Source organism: Cetorhinus maximus, chromosome 19 (genome assembly GCF_964194155.1).
Source record: "Cetorhinus maximus chromosome 19, sCetMax3.hap1.1, whole genome shotgun sequence".
In the NCBI taxonomy this organism is placed as follows: domain Eukaryota; kingdom Metazoa; phylum Chordata; class Chondrichthyes; order Lamniformes; family Cetorhinidae; genus Cetorhinus; species Cetorhinus maximus.
The window spans coordinates 7067284-7089276 of record NC_135897.1 but is presented as its reverse complement, the minus strand read 5'-3'; the positions used below and the strand labels follow the sequence as shown (position 1 = coordinate 7089276).

At 45.9% G+C, this 21993-nt stretch overlaps 1 protein-coding gene across 2 annotated transcripts in view; it reads right to left on the bottom strand.

Annotated features, from left to right (window-relative positions):
- sned1 (sushi, nidogen and EGF-like domains 1) overlaps positions 1–21993 on the bottom strand; it is a 195460-nt gene that overhangs the window by 50706 nt on the left and 122761 nt on the right. For both annotated transcript variants that reach the window (XM_078563454.1, XM_078563453.1), the window contains exons 10-15: positions 18621–18746; positions 16397–16507; positions 7389–7505; positions 6230–6346; positions 5648–5764; positions 1427–1600 (exon numbers count right to left, since the gene is read on the bottom strand). In XM_078563454.1, coding sequence (XP_078419580.1) covers positions 1427–1600; positions 5648–5764; positions 6230–6346; positions 7389–7505; positions 16397–16507; positions 18621–18746 — 762 coding nt within the window. The remainder of the gene's footprint in view (positions 1–1426; positions 1601–5647; positions 5765–6229; positions 6347–7388; positions 7506–16396; positions 16508–18620; positions 18747–21993) is intronic.

Here is a 21993-nt window from a genome sequence, read left to right as displayed (position 1 = left end):
GTTAGAAAGACAAATGGTATGTCATCCTTTATTAGAAAAGGATTGGAGTATAAAAGTAAAGAAGTCCTACTACAGTGATATAGGGCCTTATTGAAACCAGACCTAGAATACTGTTTAGAGTTTTGGTCTTCTCCCTTAAGGGAGGATACACTTGCCTGAGAGGGAGTGTGGCAAAAGTTCACGAGGTTGATTGCTATAAAGAGATTGAATTTACTTGGCTTTATATATAGGGATCAATTTGAAACATTTAAAACTCTTAATGGACTTGACAGGGTAGACGCTGAGAAAATGCTTCTGCTAGCTGGTGAATCTAGAACACAAGCTCACAGTCTCAGATTATGGGGTCGGCCGTTTGAGATTGAGATGAACAGAAATTTCTTCACTCAAAGGGTTGTGAATCTTTGGAATTCTCCACCCCAGGGAGCTCTGGCTGCTCAGCTGACTATATTCCAGTCAGAGGGTGAAAGAGTTTTGGGTACAAAGGGAATCAGGGGACATGAAGATAGTGCAGGAAGGTAGAGTTGAGGTAGAAGATCAGTATGATTCTTCTGAATGGTGAAGCAGGCTTGACGGGTGAATAGCCTACTCCTTCTCCTATTTTCTCTGCTCTTATGTCCAATCTTTCCCTTGCATCTCACAAAACCCAAGAACTCTTGGGCACCCCCTCGACCCAGTACTGCCGTGTCAACCCTGTAAAGCCCAATAAACTAATGTGAGCCCTGCAGAGCCTGATAAACGCATGGGTGGCATACAACCCAGTAAACTCCCCATCACTTTGGTAAATGTACTAGAGATGAAGAAAGCGGGTAAAGAGTCAGGGTAAAAGGGCAAGAAAAAGGTGACACAAACAAAGTCAAAATTCTTGAAAATCCATTCTTCAGTAACGTAAAAAGTAGGCAAAGTCAGATTGCTGCTTTAATAGAGGTATAAATAGGCAAAAATATATGACAGTAGACACTGCTGACAAATGACTGCCTAGTATGTTTAGAAATTGTTTAGGTAGAGGTGGGCAAAGCAGGAGTTGAGAAAACTAATGACTGTAATGTGTACATGGCACCTGTAACAGAAAGTCCAAAATTCTCAAGGGATTGGGATGGAGAGATCAAGACCCCATGATTAGATTCACTCCTGGGTATCCAGTATTCCATATATAAGCCATCTGAGCCGCTCAGTTAGATCTCAACCTGTAACTCACTCCCGGGCATCCATTATTCTACATTTAAACTACCTGAACTCCTGGATTTAATTCCAGCCCATAACTTACTCCCCGGTATCCCTTACTCAATGCATAAACTATTCAAATCCCTCGATTCGATTGCAGCCTGTAACTCACATCCAGCTATCTGCCACTCCATAATTTCCGGACAGCTGAATGTATTTTCAGGGGGAATACCCATCGTGGCTGTGGTATGTCTGTTTCACTCACCCTCGCAGGTTGGTGCTTCACTCCATCTTCCATCCAATCGACAGGTACTCTCGCCTGTACTTGGCTGCACTGTGTATCCAGCTTCACAAACGTACTGAGCGACTGAGCCGTACTTGGTCGAAGAGATGAGCACCTCAGCGTGTTTCACTTCACTGGGGATCCCACAGTCCACCTCTAAAGAGACAGGATGCACTGGTTTTGAAGCAGAAAGGTGAATGGAGTGGGCATATGGCCTTCAAACACTGAGCTGGGTCTCTGACAGAAACAACTTCATGACAATAAAGTCACTATTCAGTCTAGGGGAAGGTCTGCAAGCACGGCACAAAAATAGGGAGGGCCACGTACAAATCTGAACACAAGATGAGAATTTAAAATTTGAGGTTTAGGAGAGTGAGAGCCAACATAGGAGAGGAGTGTAGACTGGGGCGAATAGGGCTTGGTCCTGGTACAAGGGCAGCGATTTTCGATAAGATGAATTTGATGGAGAGTGAGGACAGGACTTTAGGTGACAGACGAGGGTCTCAGTTCAAATGGGCAGAGGAAGGGCTGAAGGCAGGTGATGAAATGGAATAGAAGTTGGCAGTCTTTCTGATGGAAGGGGAGGGGGAGTTCAGGATCTAATGGGACGCTGAGGTCCCAACTTGAGAGAGTAGCCTGTGAAGATAATGGAGTTGTTGGCAATGGTTTACATCAGGGACCAAAGGACACGACGTTTGGGGGAGAATATTTAGCTCGGCCGTCGGGGTAAGCGCCCAACCCGACTGAATGTAAAATGATGTCGGGTGAGCGTCCCGATGTCATCGCATACCCACGTGATATTTCGGTCAGCAGCGCGCCCGCTGACAATTAAAAGGCCTATTAAGGCCATTAAAGTCATAAGTGAAAGAAACTTTTCGCTTCTCGTCCAACCTTCCAGTTGGTGGGCAGGCGAAAAGGCCAAGTGACTGTTATATTTTTTAGGAAACCTCATCCACGGGCAAGGATGAGGTTTCCAACAGCAAATAAAAATAAAATAACCATTTTTAAATTTCATTTATAACATGTCCCTGCTCATGTAGTCACATGAGGGGACATGTTTTATAACATTTTTTAAATCTTTATTTCTGATGTTTCAAAATATTCATCTCCCAGAGGCAGCACTGTGCCTCAGGGAGCTTATCAAATGCGCACCTGCGAATTTTGCGCTCACTCTCCTCCCCCCACACAGACAGCACTGAGCGCAGCTGCACACGTTTCACACTGGGCAAGCCTTAATTGGCGCACCAGCGTGAAATTGCGGTCCGGCCCCGATCACGGGCAGCGGTCAGCTTCCCGGCCGCTCCCGCTTGCCCCCGCCGAGGGAAAAATCCTCCCCTTGGTCTTCTCAATGATCAGCCGGAGAAAACCATGGCTCATTTACTGCTGGAGATTGGGTAAGTTAGAACATAACCCCGCCAGAGGGAAATTGACAGGATTGGATCTGTTTTACAATCAGTCTGATCCGATCTTGTCAGTTTCCCATCGGTGGGGGGTGAACGTTGGGGGATGGGGGCAATGGTTAGGTTAAAATTACCCCCCTGGATGAGCGGTTTGATGGTACAAAGGTGGTGAAGGAATGAAGAGAGGAGGTGCTGAAGTAAATTGACGCAATTGATCAATGTACATGTGGAAACTGGCCACATATCTGAGGATTATCTCAGCATTTTATAACCAAAGAATTCGGCTAAATTATTCATTAGTGCTCATTAGTAGGTTTTTTGAGCAAAGAATTTTTTAACAAAAATGTTTTGGCAGAATGAGTTAGCTTCTATCTTCACTGCATGGGCTGCATTATACCAGGCTCCCCACCCACCAGCCACAAAGCTGGGGGTGAACCCGCCAAGAGGAACAGCAGCTGCCCCACAGACGGTTGGTCATTAATAGGCTGGAGGCGGGACTTCAGCCCTTCTGGTATCAAGAAGTCCCTCCTCAGAGAGCTGCCGGCTGACAAGAGGCCAGCAGCTCCCCAGCGCTTCAGGACAGAGGCGTGCGGTAGGATTTAGGTAAGTGTTTGGGGTCTGGTCAGTGCCAAGCTGGTAGGCCTGGGCAAGGGGGCTGGGGGCATGGAGTTTGAGATGCCATGGGAAAGGAAAGCTTGGAGTGGGGCGGGGTCTCCAATGGGCCCAAGGGCCCTGTTAAGGAGGGACTCCCTCCCTGCCCGCTACCAGCCAGTGCAGGGAAACCTCCTAAGTTGGCATTTGATGTGGGTCCCACCCGCTGTCGATCAAATTCTGGTGGCAGCAGGATAAGACCCATAAGTGGACGTTAATTGCTCACTTAAGGGCCTCATTTGACAGAGGCAGGCAGGTAGGCAGCGGGCAGGCAGCCTGCTGGATTTAACAAGCCCCCCAGCCTTCAAACCCTGTCGGCGGGGACAGCGTTAAATCCAGCCTCATGTGGATGCCCCAATCTTTAAATTGCTCTAAGAAAAATTGTTAAGTGATTTCATTTTAGTGTTTTTTGTTTCCTGGTTGGCTGATTGAAAACCCTTGAATGTGCTTGATTGCTCCATATTGTGAATTCTCAGTGTAAAACAGTGCAATCACCTTGCAGTACCATTGCACGGTGAGAGAGCTAAGTTCTTACCAGGGAGGTGACTGGACCTCTCAGTGAGACTGACTTCATGGTCAGCAGCGAACGCTCTTAGTTCGTCACTAACCGCAAAATCCGGCCCAATATTCCCAAGTCCCCCATTGCTGAGACACCAGCAGAAACTTCCAGCAACATCATGAAGAAATAAAACCTACCACACTGATATTAGGGCTATGGCTATTGCCTTTCTGGTGCTGGCTGATATTGTGCTGGAGGATAATCTCCCTGAGCAGATCTGCCGCAGCAAAGTACAAAAATTGCACTGGATCCAAAGGGTAGAATCTAACTAATAATGAAGACTGACATATTTTGACTGTGGGGCCCTTGGAATACTTCTGGTAAGCGTAAGCCACAAGTGGCACTTTAACTAAATTCATGTTTCAACATGATATTCTTGTCTGGCCTCTAAAAACATGGTGAATTAATTGTTTGGCCTCCTGAGATTTGATGCAATGAGAGTTAAGTGGAAAATCTAGTGGATTCTATAGGTTTAGAGTGACTGGGAAGGGTTGGCCTATTGGAATTATAAACAAAACACTCGAGAAGGAGGGATTTAGTCTACTGGGATACTATACAGTGAGGGCCAATGGGAAAGGATTGGTCTATGGAATTTTAACAGTGAGAGTCAATTAGAAGAGATTTGAGCCAGGATTTTTGCACTTGCAAATCGAGACAGCTGGTCATGTGCATTTCGCACATGTGTAAAATCTGGCCTGATGACATCAGGTCGTGAAACCAACATCAACACGCAGGTTTCCTAAGATACGGTAGTCGGGTGGGCATTGAAATTGGCAGCTCACCTGTCATTTCTTTAAAAACTCATTAACCGGCCACTGAGCTTGTTAACGAGCCAACTGACACGAGTATTATGCTGCCCATGCCATAATGCAGTTGGCAGATGAAGGCGGGCAAGAGTGGGCAGGCTAGTATTTTTTACCAGCTCTAGTGAAAAAGCAGGAAGGATGGAGGGGGTGCCTTTGGGGGGGTGCCCTGTGAGCATTGGGGGCAACCCCACCCAAGACAGTACCCCACCTTTGTGCCTCCCCCACTGGTATCCAGAGCCCCCAACCCCCTCCTCTCCTAGGGTGCCCGATCCCTCCCCACCCAAAAAGCCCAGACTTACCTGAGCCTGGGATCCATTGCTGTCTTCTTTGTGGACCTGTCTGCAGTCCCAGCAGTGCCCACTACTGAGTTCTGGCGCTGATGAGATGGGTAGAGCTCCCAGCCAATCTGATTGGCTGGCAGCTCTTGATGGTGGAACTTCCTTCCATTGACAGGCGGAAGTCCCACGCTGAGCTTGTTGAGGCCACCCCCAGTGTAATATCATGACCGCCTTTTCTGACAGGCGGCCAGGGATGTGCAGTAAGTAAAATCCAGCCCTTGGTCCTTTGGGATTCTAACAATGAATCGGTGGGAAGGAATTTAGTCCTAATTTAGAATTTTTGGAATGGGATCCTGTACAAAAGTAATAAATGGGAAGGGATTTGGCCAAGTGGAATTCCATCCAATTGGAGTCAATGGGGTTGATCTAGCGAGATTCTGCATAATGGGAAATGTTACATTACAGGGCATTGTGTTGCTGTACTTTTGCATTGACTGTGGTCAGTATACCTGTGTCACAGTGCCGTCCGGTGAATCCTCTAGGGCATTCACACTTGTATTTACCAATATAATGGAAGCAGGTGCCACCGTTCTGGCATGGGCTTGATGAACATGGGTCTGGCTTACCTACACAGGGAAGAATAGGACAAAACTCTGTTACAAACGAACCGATGAAAAACGGTCACAGTCAGACAGGAATAAACAGACAATCAGACACAATTATCGGGTAAGAGCCTCCATATACCAGTGTTATTAACCTACAATGATGCACACCTTTTTTAGTGTTTCATTGCGTTGTTGAATGTAACGATCAATGAATTACCCAGTTCTACTGGCATACTAATTTCAGAGTGAAAATTCCAGCCATATCCAACTGAAGCTGCTGTGACTGTCTTGGTAGAGAAACCCTCTGAAATTGTATCACTAGTGTACCATTCTCCTGGAAAGACAAACCTTTACTTCACATACATTTCACTGTGGGGCTCTCTTTATTTTACTGCGCACATATTCCACAATGGGACCCCTTTAAGCCCATGTTACTGCATACCCATCTGGCGACTGGGCCCTCTTTACATTGTCTTCTGGACATACCAGTCTCACAGTTCTTGCCAGTGAAACGATACAGGCAGATGCACTGGTAAGTTCCATGAGCTTCTTTGCAGGTTCCACCATTGCGACATGGATTGGACGCACAGGAGCGGAGTCTTTCTGAGAGAATGGAGAAAAAAATTATTTTATTTGCAGATGACTTCCTCTCATTTCGAACATGCCAGTGTGTGGGTGGGATCTGCCTGGGATTCTCCACAGGGTGTAAAGGGAAATAAAATGGATTTTCACAGTAGCAGGACTGTTTCCTTTCACTTAATTGGTTCTTTGGGATATGTATCGTACCTGTCAGTTGAGTTCTTGAGTTGAATGGGTAAAATAAACCTCTCCTAATGCTCCCAATGCCAACCCCAAACATTACCAGGTCAGGCACAGTCAGGAACAGAGTCGAACTCTCCCTGACTGACCAATCAAACATTCCTAGGTCAGATACAGTAAGGGTCAGGAACAGAGTAAACTTCCCTCTACACTATCCCATCATACAAGCACAGCATGGGCTAGAAACAGAGTAAAACTACCACTACACTGTATCATCAAACACTCCCAGCTTAGATACAATATGGGTTAGGTACAGAACAAAATTTGCTTTATACTGCCCTTTAAGCGTTTGCTGGCCAGATATTGCATGGGTTAGCTACAGAATATAATATTTTTCTGCATTATCCCATCAAATCTCTCCTAGGTCAGATGCAGTATGCAAGGTAAAGATCTCTCTGCATTGACCTATCGAGAACTCCCAGGGCCAACTAAGTGTAGAGAAAATCTAAAATAAAAGTTCCTCTATGTTGCCACAGAGACAGACCACATCTCTATCTCAGAACAGTGCCCTTACTATCGCAGTATAAAACTGCGATGTCCCATGTCAATGATCTATCTCTTCTCTCTGCCAATGTTATCAATTTAGTGCTGAATTATTGTCCAGTTCTGGGTTATTTTCAGCTGTGCCTGCTAGAAATTTTAAGAACACTGCCACGAAGGTAGTGTTGGAATAAAAACTGGTTAATGTATTGGACATTGTGGACCACAGTCTGTATAGGGCTGAGTGTGAGTGACCGGACAGGTTTATACAGGGCATGGCAGTGGGAAAGGGCTGCAGTTTACTCTGTAGCTTCAGGAAGAGATGAAAAGATGAGTAAAAACAGACCTTTTTCACAGCGCTGCCCACTGAAGCCCGGTGGGCACTGACAGGTGTAGGAGCCATCCTGTTCATTGCAAGTCCCTCCTCTCTGACAAGGGTCCGAGTCACAGGGGGACGGCATCACTGGAAGCAAGAAAGAGACCCTTAGTGATTCTGCTGTGAACAGAATGCTGAGATGAAGATTAAGATGTACCCATGACCTGGTGTGAATAGGGTGTGATGGTGGTTTCCCCAATCAGTGCGTGCGACTGTGACAGACACTAATGGTGCCAACATTACATCTGAATCCCACAGTATGGGGCCAAGTGATTGGAACTTAAAATAAATACACATTCACATTACAATAGACAAGTAAAATACTCAACAGCCATGGCACAGTAGCGCTCTCACCTCTAAGTCAGGAGGTTATGGATTCAAGTCCCAATACGGCCATTTAAGTACATAATTGAGACTGACACTTCAGTGCTGCACTGAGGGAGTGCTGCATTGTCAAAGATGCCGCCTTTTGGAGGAGGAGTTAAACCAAGGTTCTTTCTGAGCTTTTAGATGGACATAAACAATCTCACGGCATTATTCCAAAGAACAGCAGTGGCGTTCTCCCTGATTTCCTGCCTCAGATTTATGCCTCATGCAGCATCACTGAAACATATTATCTGGTTGCTTTCACGTTGGTGTTTGAGGGAACTTGCTTGTCTGCAAATGGCTGCTGCATTTCTTACATTACACCAGTGACTACCTTCAAAAGTACCTCAGTGGCTGCAATGTGCTTTGGGATGGCCTGAGGTCATAAAAGGTGCTATATGAATGCAAGTCTGTCATTTCTCACAGATCAAATAGCTACAAACTGCAAATTTCCATTCGAAGTTGTAGTACCGCTAGTTTACCAGTTGGCAGCACTGTTGAACATGATGATTCCTGAAGCTCAGCATCGCCACCAGGAGGATATCATGGGTAGTGCAGCTATGTGATTCCTTTTATTGAATTTTCAGGAGATTCCAAACACGTGGGGCTGAATCTTCGGCTCAGCGAGTGGGGATGGGGTCTGCTCGCCGAGGCATAAAATGACGGGGGGGTGGGGTGGGGGGGGGGGGTGGACGTCGAGCGTGCGTCCTGACGTCACCTTGCGTCATTTAGATTTTCAGTTCAGCGGGTGCGCAGCCGACTCAGCTGTCAAAGGCCTGTTAAGGCCATTAATTAACTAACTAAACCTATTGAAAAAAGCTGCCCATCCCCAACCTTAAGGTTAAGTTTTAAAACTTAAAACTTATCTCCCTCGGGCGATAAGTAAAATGGCAGCGCGGACCCCCCCTCCCCCCCCCACCCCGAACGAGGGGAAATTTCCCTCCAATGGCCTGAATTTTCAGCACAGCGGGTGGGCGCGACCGGAGGGCCCAGAATCACCCGGGAAACAGACCTCCAGCCCGCGATTTCGAACCGGCTGGCCAATTCATGGGCAGCCAGCATGAAGCGCGCGCCGAAAAGCTCAGCCCTGCCGGGGTGGGGGCGGGGGGGGCGGGCGGGCGATGACGTCAATGCAGGCGGGGGCGGGGGCGCTGGGGGAAAGCTCCCTGAAGGCAGGGAGCTGCCCCAGGGAGCTGCAGGCCCGAAAACCATGAAATAAAGTTTCAAAAATCAGGGAAAATAAAAACGCCCACGCATCTCAATCAGGCACCTGAACATATAGATTTCAAAAATGCTGCCCACAGATCTTTATTTTACTTTTATTTAACGACGAAAACCTCATCCCGCCCTTGGATGAAGTTTGATGAAAAATGTAAAGGCCGCCTGGCCGATTCGCCCGTCCGCCAACCGTAAAGTTGGACAGGCTACGAAAAGTAACAGACAATTGCACCATTAATGGGCTTAATTGCCCTCTTAATTGTCAGCAGGCCTGGAAGCATGCCCACCGAGCGAAATATCGCGCAAGCGCAGGATGACTTCAGGCCAATGTCATCTCGTGCGACTTCACACCCGATCACACCCGTCCAACCAACATAAACTTCAGACCATAATCTCTCATAATACTTTAAAATTACTGAGAATTCCTGCTGTCGTGTCTATTTTCTGTTGCTATGCTTCTGTGACAATAGAAAAGGTTTGACTCAATCACACGCAGTGCTTCTTTACGCTAAGATTGCTTAATAATGTAATGGGTAATGCCTGCATTACTCCTCCTGTCTTGAATACAAGAACCTATACTCTGCAAAAAGCTGGAAGTCACATGTATTTCCTGCTAGGTTAAAATTAACTTAATATTCCTGTTGCTGAAAAAAGAGACATCGTCAGGGTTCTGTTGAGTACAAAACAAAAAGCTTTGACATGTCTCATCTTACAGCAATGTTGAAGCTTTTTGTTTTGCACTCATCAGGACATGATGCTGTCTCTTTTTTCAGCAACACTTAATATTCCTAATTAACAGTTAAAAATCAGAGAATTGGATTTTTCTTTGGTGGTTTCCCAAATTCCATTGTAACTTGTGCGTCTTTTCCAGAGTTTCTGCTGAGCTTCCACTGGAGTAATGGCAAGGGGTTAACAACAACAACTTCATTTATGTGACTCCTTTAAAGTGTTATGAAACAATATTTGAAATTGAGTGACGTAAGGCAATCTTAGGACAGATGGCCAAAAGCTGGGTCAAAGAGGTAGATTTTAAGAAGCATCTTAAAGGGGAGGAGAGATACAGTGTCAGAGAGGTTTAGGAAGGGAATTCCAGAGCTTAGGGTCTAGGCAGCTGAAGGCACAGCCACCAATGGAGGAGTGATTCAAATCGGAGATGCTCAGAAAGCCAGAAATAGATGAACACGAAAATTCCTGGAGGGTTATGTAGTAGAAGGGTCTGGTACATACAGGGTTAATGTGGGACTGATTTCAGTACCACCCACAGACTGATGTAAGAAGGCACATGACCTAGACCTAGGGACAGTGTAGTGTTGGCCAGAGTTAAGACCTAGAGTGGAGATAGCTCCATACCTGTACCCTTTAATGTATAGTTGTACATGTAGTTAATAAGAAATTGCTGTTAATATTTAGAGGACTATGAAGATTACTTTAACAAACACATTCTGCAACCAACACCATCCCAACATGGTGGCAGCTCTGGTCCAAAAGCCCTCATCCTCTAAGAAATGCTGAAAGGCTAAGGAAAAGGATGTTTTCAACGTATTCTGGACTGAAAGAAGCTCCCAACTGAAGCTACAGTTGCTGAGAAAATTCACCCGATAAAACTCCAGAGAGAAGGGCCTGGAAGTTAAGGGCAGAAGTTTTATTGCTTCAGAAGACTCCACACAATCTTCCTTGGAAGCCCAGCTTCCGCAAGCAGAGTTCATTGCCTGCAAGGATGAGCTAAGCCCTTTTCTCTTCCAGGCTGCAGCCTGTCCTGAGAAGCCCTTTAACTAATTCAGTCAGAAGCGCTGTTTGAACAAAGCCTGTCGCTAATCCCGACCCCCGACTCTGAGCCTCAACATGTGGCCTCCCAGCTGGATTGAAAAGAACAAGTTCATAATTAACTTGCTCAACTCTCGGGAACCTTGTGACCGTCCGGGTCCTTGAACAGCAAGCTTGCGGTTTATTTAACCGTCTCATTACTCACAATGCTACATCGCTGATTCAATCAAGTCGGCACATAGGCAGACATTGTTGAAAATTCTTCTTTCTGACGCGTGCCACTGCCAAAACCGGCAAGCGTGGGCAATCCATTGTTCTGCAGTGAACGGTGAAGCCATCTTGGAAGCCTCTAAGCTCTTAAAGCTGTACCCACATTTTTTAAGTCTTCAACATGGATCAAAAATCCAACTCATCAGATCAATTTGGGACAACCCCAGGGCCAAATTCAACAGGACATTTGGCATTCCTGAGAAGCAACTTCTCACGTTAATTGTGTAGCTCAGGCTCAGTGAAAAATCAGAGGAAAATCAGATGAATGTGTTTTTTTAACTGGTTTGGTGATCTTGCGAATCACTTTGCCCTCATGCAAGGCATTGATGAATCTGAAACCAGCTCGGGGAACTTTTAATAGCCTTTGATGAATATTTTAATCTTCAAGTTGAGGAGAGTTCAGAGCTTAAGAAGAGGCATAAAAACCCACCAGCAAAATGATGAAAAGGCTAAAGAAAACGCTTGAACAAACCACATGAGGACACCAGAGAGGCAAAGAACTCTTCAGAAGCCTCAGTAGTATATCTATATGGGAAGCCTGAGCCAGAAATCCCAAATGATTTCCTTTTTGAAGATGTGGACATGTCTCCAGAACTGGTAGTGAACGACAAAGTCCTGTGCTAGGTGGAGCAAGAAAAAGCAGAGATACAATCAGAAAATGTTTGCATCAAAGCTGAGTTGGAAGAACTCAACCTGAAGTACAGCCAGTTCTGATGGAGCACTGAACTGCCGGAGGCAGTGGCGTAGTGGTATTGTCACTAGACTAGTAATCCAGAGACCCAGGGTAATGCTCGGGGCCCGGGTTCGAATTCCACCACAGCAGATGCCTCCATCCCACTGGCAGGGCATATCCAGCAGAAGTGGCGGCACAGTGTTATACAGTCGGGAGGCAGTTGCCCTCAGAGTTCTCAACATTGATTCCGGACCCCATGAGGTCTCATGGGACTAGATCAAACATGGGCAAAGAAGCCTCCTGATTACCACATGCCCCACCCCACACCTTAGCTGATGCATCAGTGCTCCTCCATGTTGAACACCACTTGGAGGAAGCACTGAGGGTGGCAAGGGTGTGGAGTGTACTCTGGGTGGGGGACTTCAATGCCCATCACCATGAGTGGGTCAGTAGCACCACTACTGACCGAGCTGGCCAAGTTCTAAGGGACATAGCTGCTAGACTGGGTCTGTAGCAGGCAGTGAGGGAACCAACAAAAGGGAAAAACATACCTGACCTCATCCTCACCAACCTGCCTGCCGCAGATGCATCTCCATGACAAGTATCAGTAGGAGTGCCCAGCACAAAATCCTTGCAGAGACAAAGTCCCGTCTTCACATTGAGGATACCCTCCATTGTGTTGTGTGGCACTACCACACGCTAAATGGGATAGATTTTGAACAGATCTAGCAACTCAAGACTGGGCATCTATGAGGCGCTGTGGGGCAGCAGCAGCAGCAGAATTGTATTCGAACACAATCTGTAACCTCATGGCCCAGCATATCCCCCACTCTACCATTACCATTAAGCCAGGGGATCAACCCTGGTTCAGTAAAGAGTGCAGGAGGGCATGCCAGGAGCAACACCAGGCATACCTAAAAATGGTGAATGGTCAACCTGAAGCTATAACACAGGGCTACTTACATGCCAAACAGCATAAGCAGCAAGAGATGGACAGAGCTAAGCGATTCCGCAACCAATGGATCAGATCTATGCTCTCCAGTCCTGCAAAATCCAGTCGTGAATCAAACAACTCACTGGAGGAGGATGCTCCACAATATCCCCATCCTCAATGATGGGGGAGCCCAGCACACAAGATAAGGCTGAAGCATTTGCAACAACCTTCGGCCAGAAGTGCCGAGTGGATGATCCATCTTGGCCTCCTTCGGAAGTCCCCAGCATCACAGGTGCCAGTTCAATTCACTCCACATGATATCAAGAAATGGCTGTAGTCACTGGATACTGCAAAGGCTATGGGGCCTGACAATATTCCAGCAAAGTACTGAAGATCTGTGCTCCAGAATTTGCCATGCCCCAAGCCAAGCCATTCCAGCATAACTACAACACTGGCATCTACCCAGCAATGTGGAAAATTGCCCAGGTATGTCCTGTACAAAAAAAAAAGCAAGATAAACCCAACCCGGCTAATTACCATCCCATCAATCTACTCTCGATCATCAATAAAGGGATGGAAGGGATCACCAACAGTACTATTAACTGGCACTTGCTTAGCAATAACCTGCTCATTGATGCTCAGTTTGGGTTCCACCAGGGTCGCTCAGCTCCTGACCTCATTACAGCCTTGTTTCAAGCATGGACAAAAGAGTTGAACTCCAGAGGTGAGGTGAGAGTGACTGACCTTGACATCAAGGCTGCATTTGACTGAGTGTGGCATTAGGGAGCCCTAGCAAAACTTTCCACTGGTTGGAGTCATACCTAGCACAAAGGAAAATGGTTATGGTTGTTGAAGGTCAATCATCTCAGTTCCAGACATAACTGCAGGAGTTCCTCAGGATAGTGTCCTTGGCCCAACCATCTTCAGCTGCTTCATCAATGACCTTCCTTCCTTCATCAAGTCAAAAGTGGGGATGTTCGCTGATGATTGCATAACGTTCAGAACCATTCGCGACTCTTCAGATACTGAAGCAGTCCATGTCCAAACGCGGCAAGACCTGGACAATATCCAGGTTTGGGCTGACTAGAGTTAGGTAACAATCGTACCACACAAGTGCCAGGCAATGACCATCTCCAACAAGAGAGAACCTAACCATCACCCCATGACATTCAATGGCGTTACCGCTGCTGAATCCCCCACTAGCAACCTCCTGGGGGTTACCTTTGACCAGAAACTGAACTGGAATATCCATATAAATACTGTGACTACAAGAGCAGGTCAGAAGCTAGGAGTCCTGTGGCGAGTAACTGACCTCCTGACTCCTCAAAGCCTGTCCACCATCTACAAGGCACAAGTCAGGAGTATGATTGAATACTTTCCACTTGCCTGGGTGAGTGCAGCTCCAACAACACTCAAAAAGCTTGACACTGTCCAGGACAAAACAGCCCGCTTGACTGGCACCCCATCCACAATCATTCACTCCCTCCACCACCGGTGCACAGTAGCAGCAGCGTGTACCATCTACAAGATGCACGACAAGAGCTCACCAAGGCTCCTTAGGCAGCACCTTCCAAACCCACAACTGCTACCATCTAGAACGACAAGGGCAGCAGATACATGGGAACACCACCAACTGGAAGTTCCTCTCCAAGCCATCCTGACTTGGAAATATATCACCATTCCTTCACTGTCGCTGGGGCAAAATCCTGGAACTCCCTCCCTAACAGCACTGTGGGTGTACCTACACCACATGAACTGCAGCAGTTCAAGGCAGCTCACCACCACCTTCTCAAGGGCAATTAGGGATGGGTAATAAATGCTTGCCTGGCCAGCGATGCCCACATCCCATGAATGAATAAAAAGAAAGATATTAAATGGTGGCCTATCTGCCTGCTTCAGTGAATGTAAAGGATCCCAAGGCACCATTTTGAAGACGAGCAGGAGAGTTACCCCCGGTGCGTGGCCAATATTTACCCCATAATCAACATCACAAAGAACAGATTATCTGGTCACATTGCTGTTTGTGGGAGCTTGCTGTGCGCAAATTAGCAGCTGCATTTCCTACATTACAACAGTTACTATACTTCAAAAAATACTTCATTGATTGCAAAACACTTTGAGACATCCACTCAGTCGTGTTACCTACTGGTAACATATCAGAAATTTACATCTTCAGCTATTCTCCTATGTAAGCTTGTCAAACTAAAACTAAATCCTGCCTTCATACAAACCTATGTTGAGTCGCTCCGCTATCTGTCTAATTACTGCCTTAACCTTATCCCTTCTTATGTTCTTGAGAGCTGCATTGCTATTGTCATATGGGTAACTGATTTCTAATTACTGAAGCTATTTCTTCCTGTTTGGACAAGAATATAATATTCACCACCCTCTCATTCTGTAAGGAAAATCCTATTTAAAAATAAATGGACCTTCTGCTGTTGTACAGCCCCTCTCCTGTTCCATTTTTCTCCCATAGAATCACTGCCCCATGAACAATTCTCCGATCTGCACTCGCACCATTGAGACTCCGTGCTGGGAGCGGTGTCGTAAGTTTTAGGGTGTTACAATCCAGGCTTGCATAAGAAAGAATTGGCAACTGGCTGGTGCAATGCAAGGCATCAGGGCTGCACAGCCCATGAACTGTACTTGGGCAGGAATAGGAGAAAATATTCAGAAAAGAAGGAAATATTGCCGGACTGTGGAAAGTGTTTCTGGTTTGTCAGAATCTGCACCTGTATCATTTTCCATTAACTTGTAATAAACCTGCTTCAGTTCAAACCTCAACTTAGAGATGTGAACTGGAAAGTAAATACATTGTAGGGTTAGTGCATGGTTTTAATTCTAAAGCAGTTGGGACACTGTACTAATTATTGTGAATGGAAAAGCTACTGAGCTGTATTTAACAGAGTTGAATTTTAAAAATGGTTTCATGGGATGTGGGCATCGCAGGCTAGGCCAGCATTTATTGCCCATCTCTGATTGCCCTTGAGAAGGTGGTAGTGAGCTGCTTTCTTGCACCATGTCCTGTAGGTACACCCACAGTGCTGTTAGGTAGGCAGTTCCAGGATTTTGACCCAGTGACAGTGAAGGAACGGCGATATATTTCCATGTCAGGATGGTGAGTGGCTTGGAGGGGAACTTACAGGTGGTGGTGTTCCCATATGCTTGATGTCCTTATTCTTTAAGGGTGGTAGAGCCTGTGGATTTGGAAGGCGTTGTCAAAGTAGCCATGACAAACTGTGAGGTATCTGTTGCCTACTGATGCTAATCCAGCTCCCTCACACTATAACTCGGTAACCCACCTCCCCAGCACTTTGTGCTGACGGTATCTCTTGATGTTAATCCATTCCCTCACATAGTCACTCAGCAACCCCTCTCCCTAGTGCCCTGTGTTACTGACTGTATCTCTACTGGTCTTAATCCAGCTCCCTCACACTATCACTCAGTAACTCTTTCGAGTTATCAACAGATCGCATGTAACTCTTTCGAGTACATTCACAGTTCTTGGTTTCCGGGAGTGGGACATGAACCCACAACCTTCTGATTCAAAGGTGAGGGTGCTATGAACTGAGCCACAGCTGACACCTCATCATTCAGTAACCCCTGACTGTATCAGCATTGATGTTAATCCAATTGATGTTAATCCAATTATTGGTGTCATTGTCCCCTTCTCCCTGTCCCTCTGGTCTATTACTCAGTGCTGTGTGTATTTGCCAATTCTCTCAGCTGTGTAATAGATCGTACATGACTCACAGTCTTTCCCACTGGGTCCTTGCGGGCAGATACAGCGGTAGGTCCCTCCGTATTCAGTGCAGGAGGCCCCGTGCGGGCACTGATGGTGGGCATTACAGGGCTGGAGAACCTCTGTTGGCAAAGAAAGAGAAAATGTTTTAATAAGTTGCGAGAAAGTTACGTGCAGACAATGTACTGATTTGACTTGTAGTCAAAGGTCTTTTTCTTAGTGTGCAAATTTTCCCACGAGGGACAGGTGGCATGGTACATTCTAACTGAGTGGAGTCTTCCACAGCATCGTGATTAGACCCATCCCCCACATCACTAGGGACAGACAGGACCTCAGCACGTAGTGACAATTCGGGATGAATTTTTCCAGCCCTTTGATGGCGGGTTTGGAGGCAGTGGGTGAGTAGGGAGGTGGTGGGTGGGGGGGAGGCAGGAAAAGGGTGAGGGGCAGTGTCAGCGTGGCTCCCCCAATGCATTTCTGCCACTGGGGAACTTTCCCACAGGTGGACTGGGTGTATGATCGGCCCCAATCAGGGACGAATTAGCTGACATTTTGCCATTGGTGGAGACACCCCCACCGTGTGTGGAGGCTGCCTTTTCAGTGGTGATGGTCTCCTTATGGCAGCCAGGTAGGCTGCCAGAGCTGGAGGCTCCAAATCCCAAAGAGGGGCCTGAGGGTATCACAGGCCACACTCACGGTTCAAGTGATCCACCCAGAGTGATTTCCCCTCCTCTCCGAGGGTCCTAATGATTTTGCCCTTCATAATTTTTTATTTAAATACACACCTCCAAGGTTGCCTCCGTGTTGAGGTGCCCTCACAGTTTCCAACCTTCCTCTGCAGCGCCCACCTCTCCCACTGGGGCTGTTGAGGCTGCAGAGCTGTTAGCTCTCTGATTGGGCTGGCATCATCAGGACCCCTCCTGCTGACCGTATTGGCCATGATGGTGGCCAATTAGCAGGCTGCCTCCAGGAAGATTATGCCAGAAGGTGTGCCTCCAACAAGTACAGGCTCGAGACCCCCATTTGGTCTTGGTATCAGGGTCCTGAAGCCCATGAGAAAATCTAGCTCCTGGTCTTTGCGTACTGAAGGGCTACACAAAGCTTGATACATCTGCACACAAATGTGGCCATCGGATTAATAGTGACATTAAGGTATGTTTTTCCACCCTTTATCTGGAGATTTGAACAGTGTGTCCCTGCGGACATGGTACAGATCCCTAGATAAGCAGGAAGATGTTTCTGGTGATTGCTGTGGCGGGGAGCAGGATATGGCCAAGATCTGCGGCACGTACAGCAGCACCGAGGGCACCTCACACCTGATGACCAGATTCTTACCCATAATGGAGAGGGAGCATCACTCCCACATGTTCAATTTCTGTTTAACTCCAGCTAAATGATCCTGAGGTCTTGATACACCACCACCTGGAATTTCCCCTCCAAGCCACTCACCATCCTGACTTGAAAATATATCGCCGTTCCTTCACTGTCGCTGGGTCAAAATCCTGGAACTCCCTTCCTAACAGCACTGTGGTGTACCTACACCACATGGACTGCAGCGGTTCAAGAAGGCAGCTCACCATCACCTTCTCAAGGGCAATTAGAGGTGGGCAATAAATACTGGCCCAGCCAGCGACACCCACATTCTGGAAATGAATATATAAAAAAAGCACATCTCCAGAACCTTCAGGTAGTCTGACTCAACCACGAAGGTGACAAAGATCGATCAGCCCAGTTCCCAAAGATCATGGCCTAGCTTTTGCTGCGATCTACTCTGGCTCCTGAATGGTCGCAGATGCTTATCAGTCTGCTGACTGACAGTGGATCTGAGCATAAGATGGCGACGTCATCCATGTACAGGCAGGCTTTGATGTGAGGGCCTCCGCTGCCTTGGATTTTCATCCCTATTATGCCCACATCCTTCCTGATGGAGTCGGCAAAAGATCCGATTGAGCACAGAAACAGGACTAGGGAAAGACCAGCCTTGCCTGACTTCAGATTTGATTGGAAAACATTCCGATTCCCACCCGTTGATTAAAATTGCACTACGGGTGTTCCTGTAGAGCAGTTGGGTTCAATTACAGATTCAAGGGGTTACTCAATGTAAATCCATTGAGAATAGCTGAAATTTCAAGATACACTCTGTGAGTAGCATAAACAGCTGAACATACAATCTTATTAAAGGCAATCCCAGACTTCTTTTACCACATGTGAGTACAAGAAAAGGTTCACACATACCATTCTCACAGTCACGGCCTGTAAATCCTTCAGGACAGTCGCAGAGGTAGTCATCATTATTCTCTTTGCACATTCCCCCATTCTGACATGGACTTGACTGACAGACGCTTGGGACTGTGGGCCCACCTTTGGAGAAAGCATAAAGAAAAGTCACGCAACAGGATCTTCCAATTAGAACCAAATCCAACTGTATTATTCCAAGTGGTTTTGATAAGTGGACATGGGAAGAGACCACAAAACCAGGCCCCATTAACCAGCACAACTCAATCAGTACTACAACAGATGGGACAGCCTTAAAGGCACAGTAACATATTCTACATCTGTAAGCTGCTATCCTGTATCATATATACAAGATTTGCCACTGAATGAAATGTATACCATTCTCTCTAAAATACACAGGGACTGTTACTCAGCACAACATACACAGCTGCTATTATACATCATAATATTCAAAGGGACTGTACAATATACACAGGGGCTATTACTCACCATCATGTACACAGGGACTATTACTCATGACAATATACACAGTGGCTGTTATTCATCATAATATTCAAAGGGACTGTTACTCAGCATATTACACACAGGGGCTGTTAATTACTATAATGCACATAGGGGGCCGTTATTCTCTATAATATATACAGGAGTTGTTATTTACTATAATATGCACAGAGGCTGTTATCTATTATAACATATACATGAGCTGTTATTAACTCTAATATACACAGGGCCTGTTATTTACTATAATGTACACAGGGGCTGTTATTTACTATATTATACAAAGGAGTGCTGTTATTAACTTTAATATACACAGGGCCTGTTATTTACTATAATGTACACAGGGGCTGTTATTTACTATATTATACAAAGGAGTGCTGTTATTAACTTTAAGATACACAGGGCCTGTTATTAACTCTAAAATACACATGAGCTGTTCTTTACTCTAATATATGCAAGAGTTGTTACTCGCTATACACATGGCTGTTATTCACTATAATACACAAAGGCTGTATATTCACTATACCATTCACTGGGGCTGTTATTCACAATAATATACACATAGCTGTTATTTTCTGTAATGTACACAAGAGCTGTTGTTTACTATAATATACACAGGAGCTGTCGTTTACTATAATGCACACAGCAGTTGTTATTTACTATAAAATACACAAGGGCTGTTATTTACTATAATATACACAGAAGCTGTTATTTACAACACTCAAGAAGCTTGACACCATCCAGAATATAGCAGCCCCGCTTGACTATCACCCCTTCCACAAACATTCACTCCCTCCACCACCGGTGAACAGTGGCAGCAGTGTGTACCACCTACAAGATGCATTGCAGAATACCAAGGCTCCTTAGGCAGCACCTTTCAAATCCACTGGTGCTACCATCTAGAAGGACAAGGGCAGCAGATACATTGGAACACCACCACCTGAAAGTTCCCCTCCAAGCCACTCACCATCCTGACTTGGAAATATATCGCGGTTCCTTCACTGTCGCTGGGTCAAAATCCTAGAACTCGCTCCCTAACAGCACTATAGGTGTATCTATGCCGCAAGGACTGCAGTGGTTCAAGAAGGCAGCTCACCACAATCCATAAGGGATGAGCAATAAATGCTGGCCTAGCCAGCGGTGCACACATCCCACGAATGAATAAAAATAATACTACAAGGCTATACAATGGTGACATTTGGGTGGTGATGGTAATAGCAATCCATGCATATGTTCTAGAAAGGAGCAGCCTCTGTGCATATTTTAGTAAGTAACAGTTCCTGTGTATATTATAGTGAGGTCTGGAGTCACATGTAGAGCAGACAAGGACGCCACATTTCCTTCTCTAAAGGACATCAGTGAACCAGATAGGTTTTTACAACAATTGACAATGGTCAATTCCAGATTTTTATTGAATTTACATTCTACCATCTGCTGTGGTGGTGTTCGCGCCCGAATCCCCAGAGCATTACTCTAGGTCTCTGGGTTACTAGCCCAATGACATTACCACTGTGCCATCACCTCTCCCCAGTAACATGCAATAACAAGTAACAGCCTTTATGTATACTATTGGGGATAACATCTCTGTGCACAATATAGGGAATGACATTCCGGGTGTCAGTTGTTCAGAATAAAATCCTGATGGATATTATTTTGCATATCGATTTCTAAAGGGGAAATCGCGTTTAACTAACTTGCTAGAGTTTTTTGAAGAGGTAACAGAAAAGGTTGATGAGGGTAATGCTGTTGATATGCTGTACATGGACTTTCAAAAGGCATTTGACACAGTGTCACACAACAGGCTTGTGAGGAAAGTTATTGCCCATGGAATAAAAGGGACAGTAGCAACATGGATACAAAATTAACTGAAAAATAAAAAGCAGAGAGTAATGGTCAATGGATATTTTTTGGGCTGGAGGAAGGTTTGTAGTGGAGTTCCCCAGGGGTCGGTATTGGGACCCTTGTTTTTCCTGATATATATTAATGATCTAGATCTTGGTGTGCAGGGGACAATTTCAAAGTTTGCAGATGATATGAAGTTTGAGAGTGTTGTGAACTGCGAGAAGGACAGTGTAAAACTTCAAAATGACATAGACAAGTGGGCAGGTAGGTGGCAGATGAAGTTCAATGCAGAGAAGTGTGAGGTGATGCATTTTGGTGGGAAGAACATGGGCAGACAATATAAAATAAGGGGTGAAATTTTGAAGGGGGTGCAGGAACAGAAAGACCTGTGTATGTATGTGCATAAATCATTGAAGGTGGCAGGACAGATGGAGAGCAGTTAATAAAGCACATAGTATCCTGGGCTTTATTAGTAGGGGCATAGAGTACAAGAGCAGGGAGGTTATGATGAATTTATATAAGACACTCGTTAGACCTCAGCTGGAATACTGTGTACAGTTCTGGGCACCATATTATAGGAAGGATGTGAATATATTGCAGAGAGTGCAGCAGAGGTTTACAAGAATGGTTCCAGGGATGAGAAGCTTCAGCTATGAGAATAGATTGGAGAGGTTGGGACTGTTCTCTTTGGAGAGAAGAAGGCTGAGAGGAGATTTGATAGAGATGTTCAAAATCATGAAGGGACTGGACAGAGTAGATAGGGAGAAGCTGTTCCCGCTCGTAAAAGGATCAAGAATGAGAGGGCACAGATTTAAAGTGATTTGCAAAAGAAGTAAATGTGACGTGAGGAAAAACTTTTTCACACAACAAGCTGTGCAGGTCTGGAATGCACTGCCTGGAAATGCGATGGAGGCAGGTTCAGTCAAGCATTCAAGAGGGCCTAGATTATTATTTGAATAGAAATAATGTGCAGGGCTACGGGAAAAAGGCAGGGCAATGGCACCAGGTCATAATGTTCATTTGGCGAGCCATT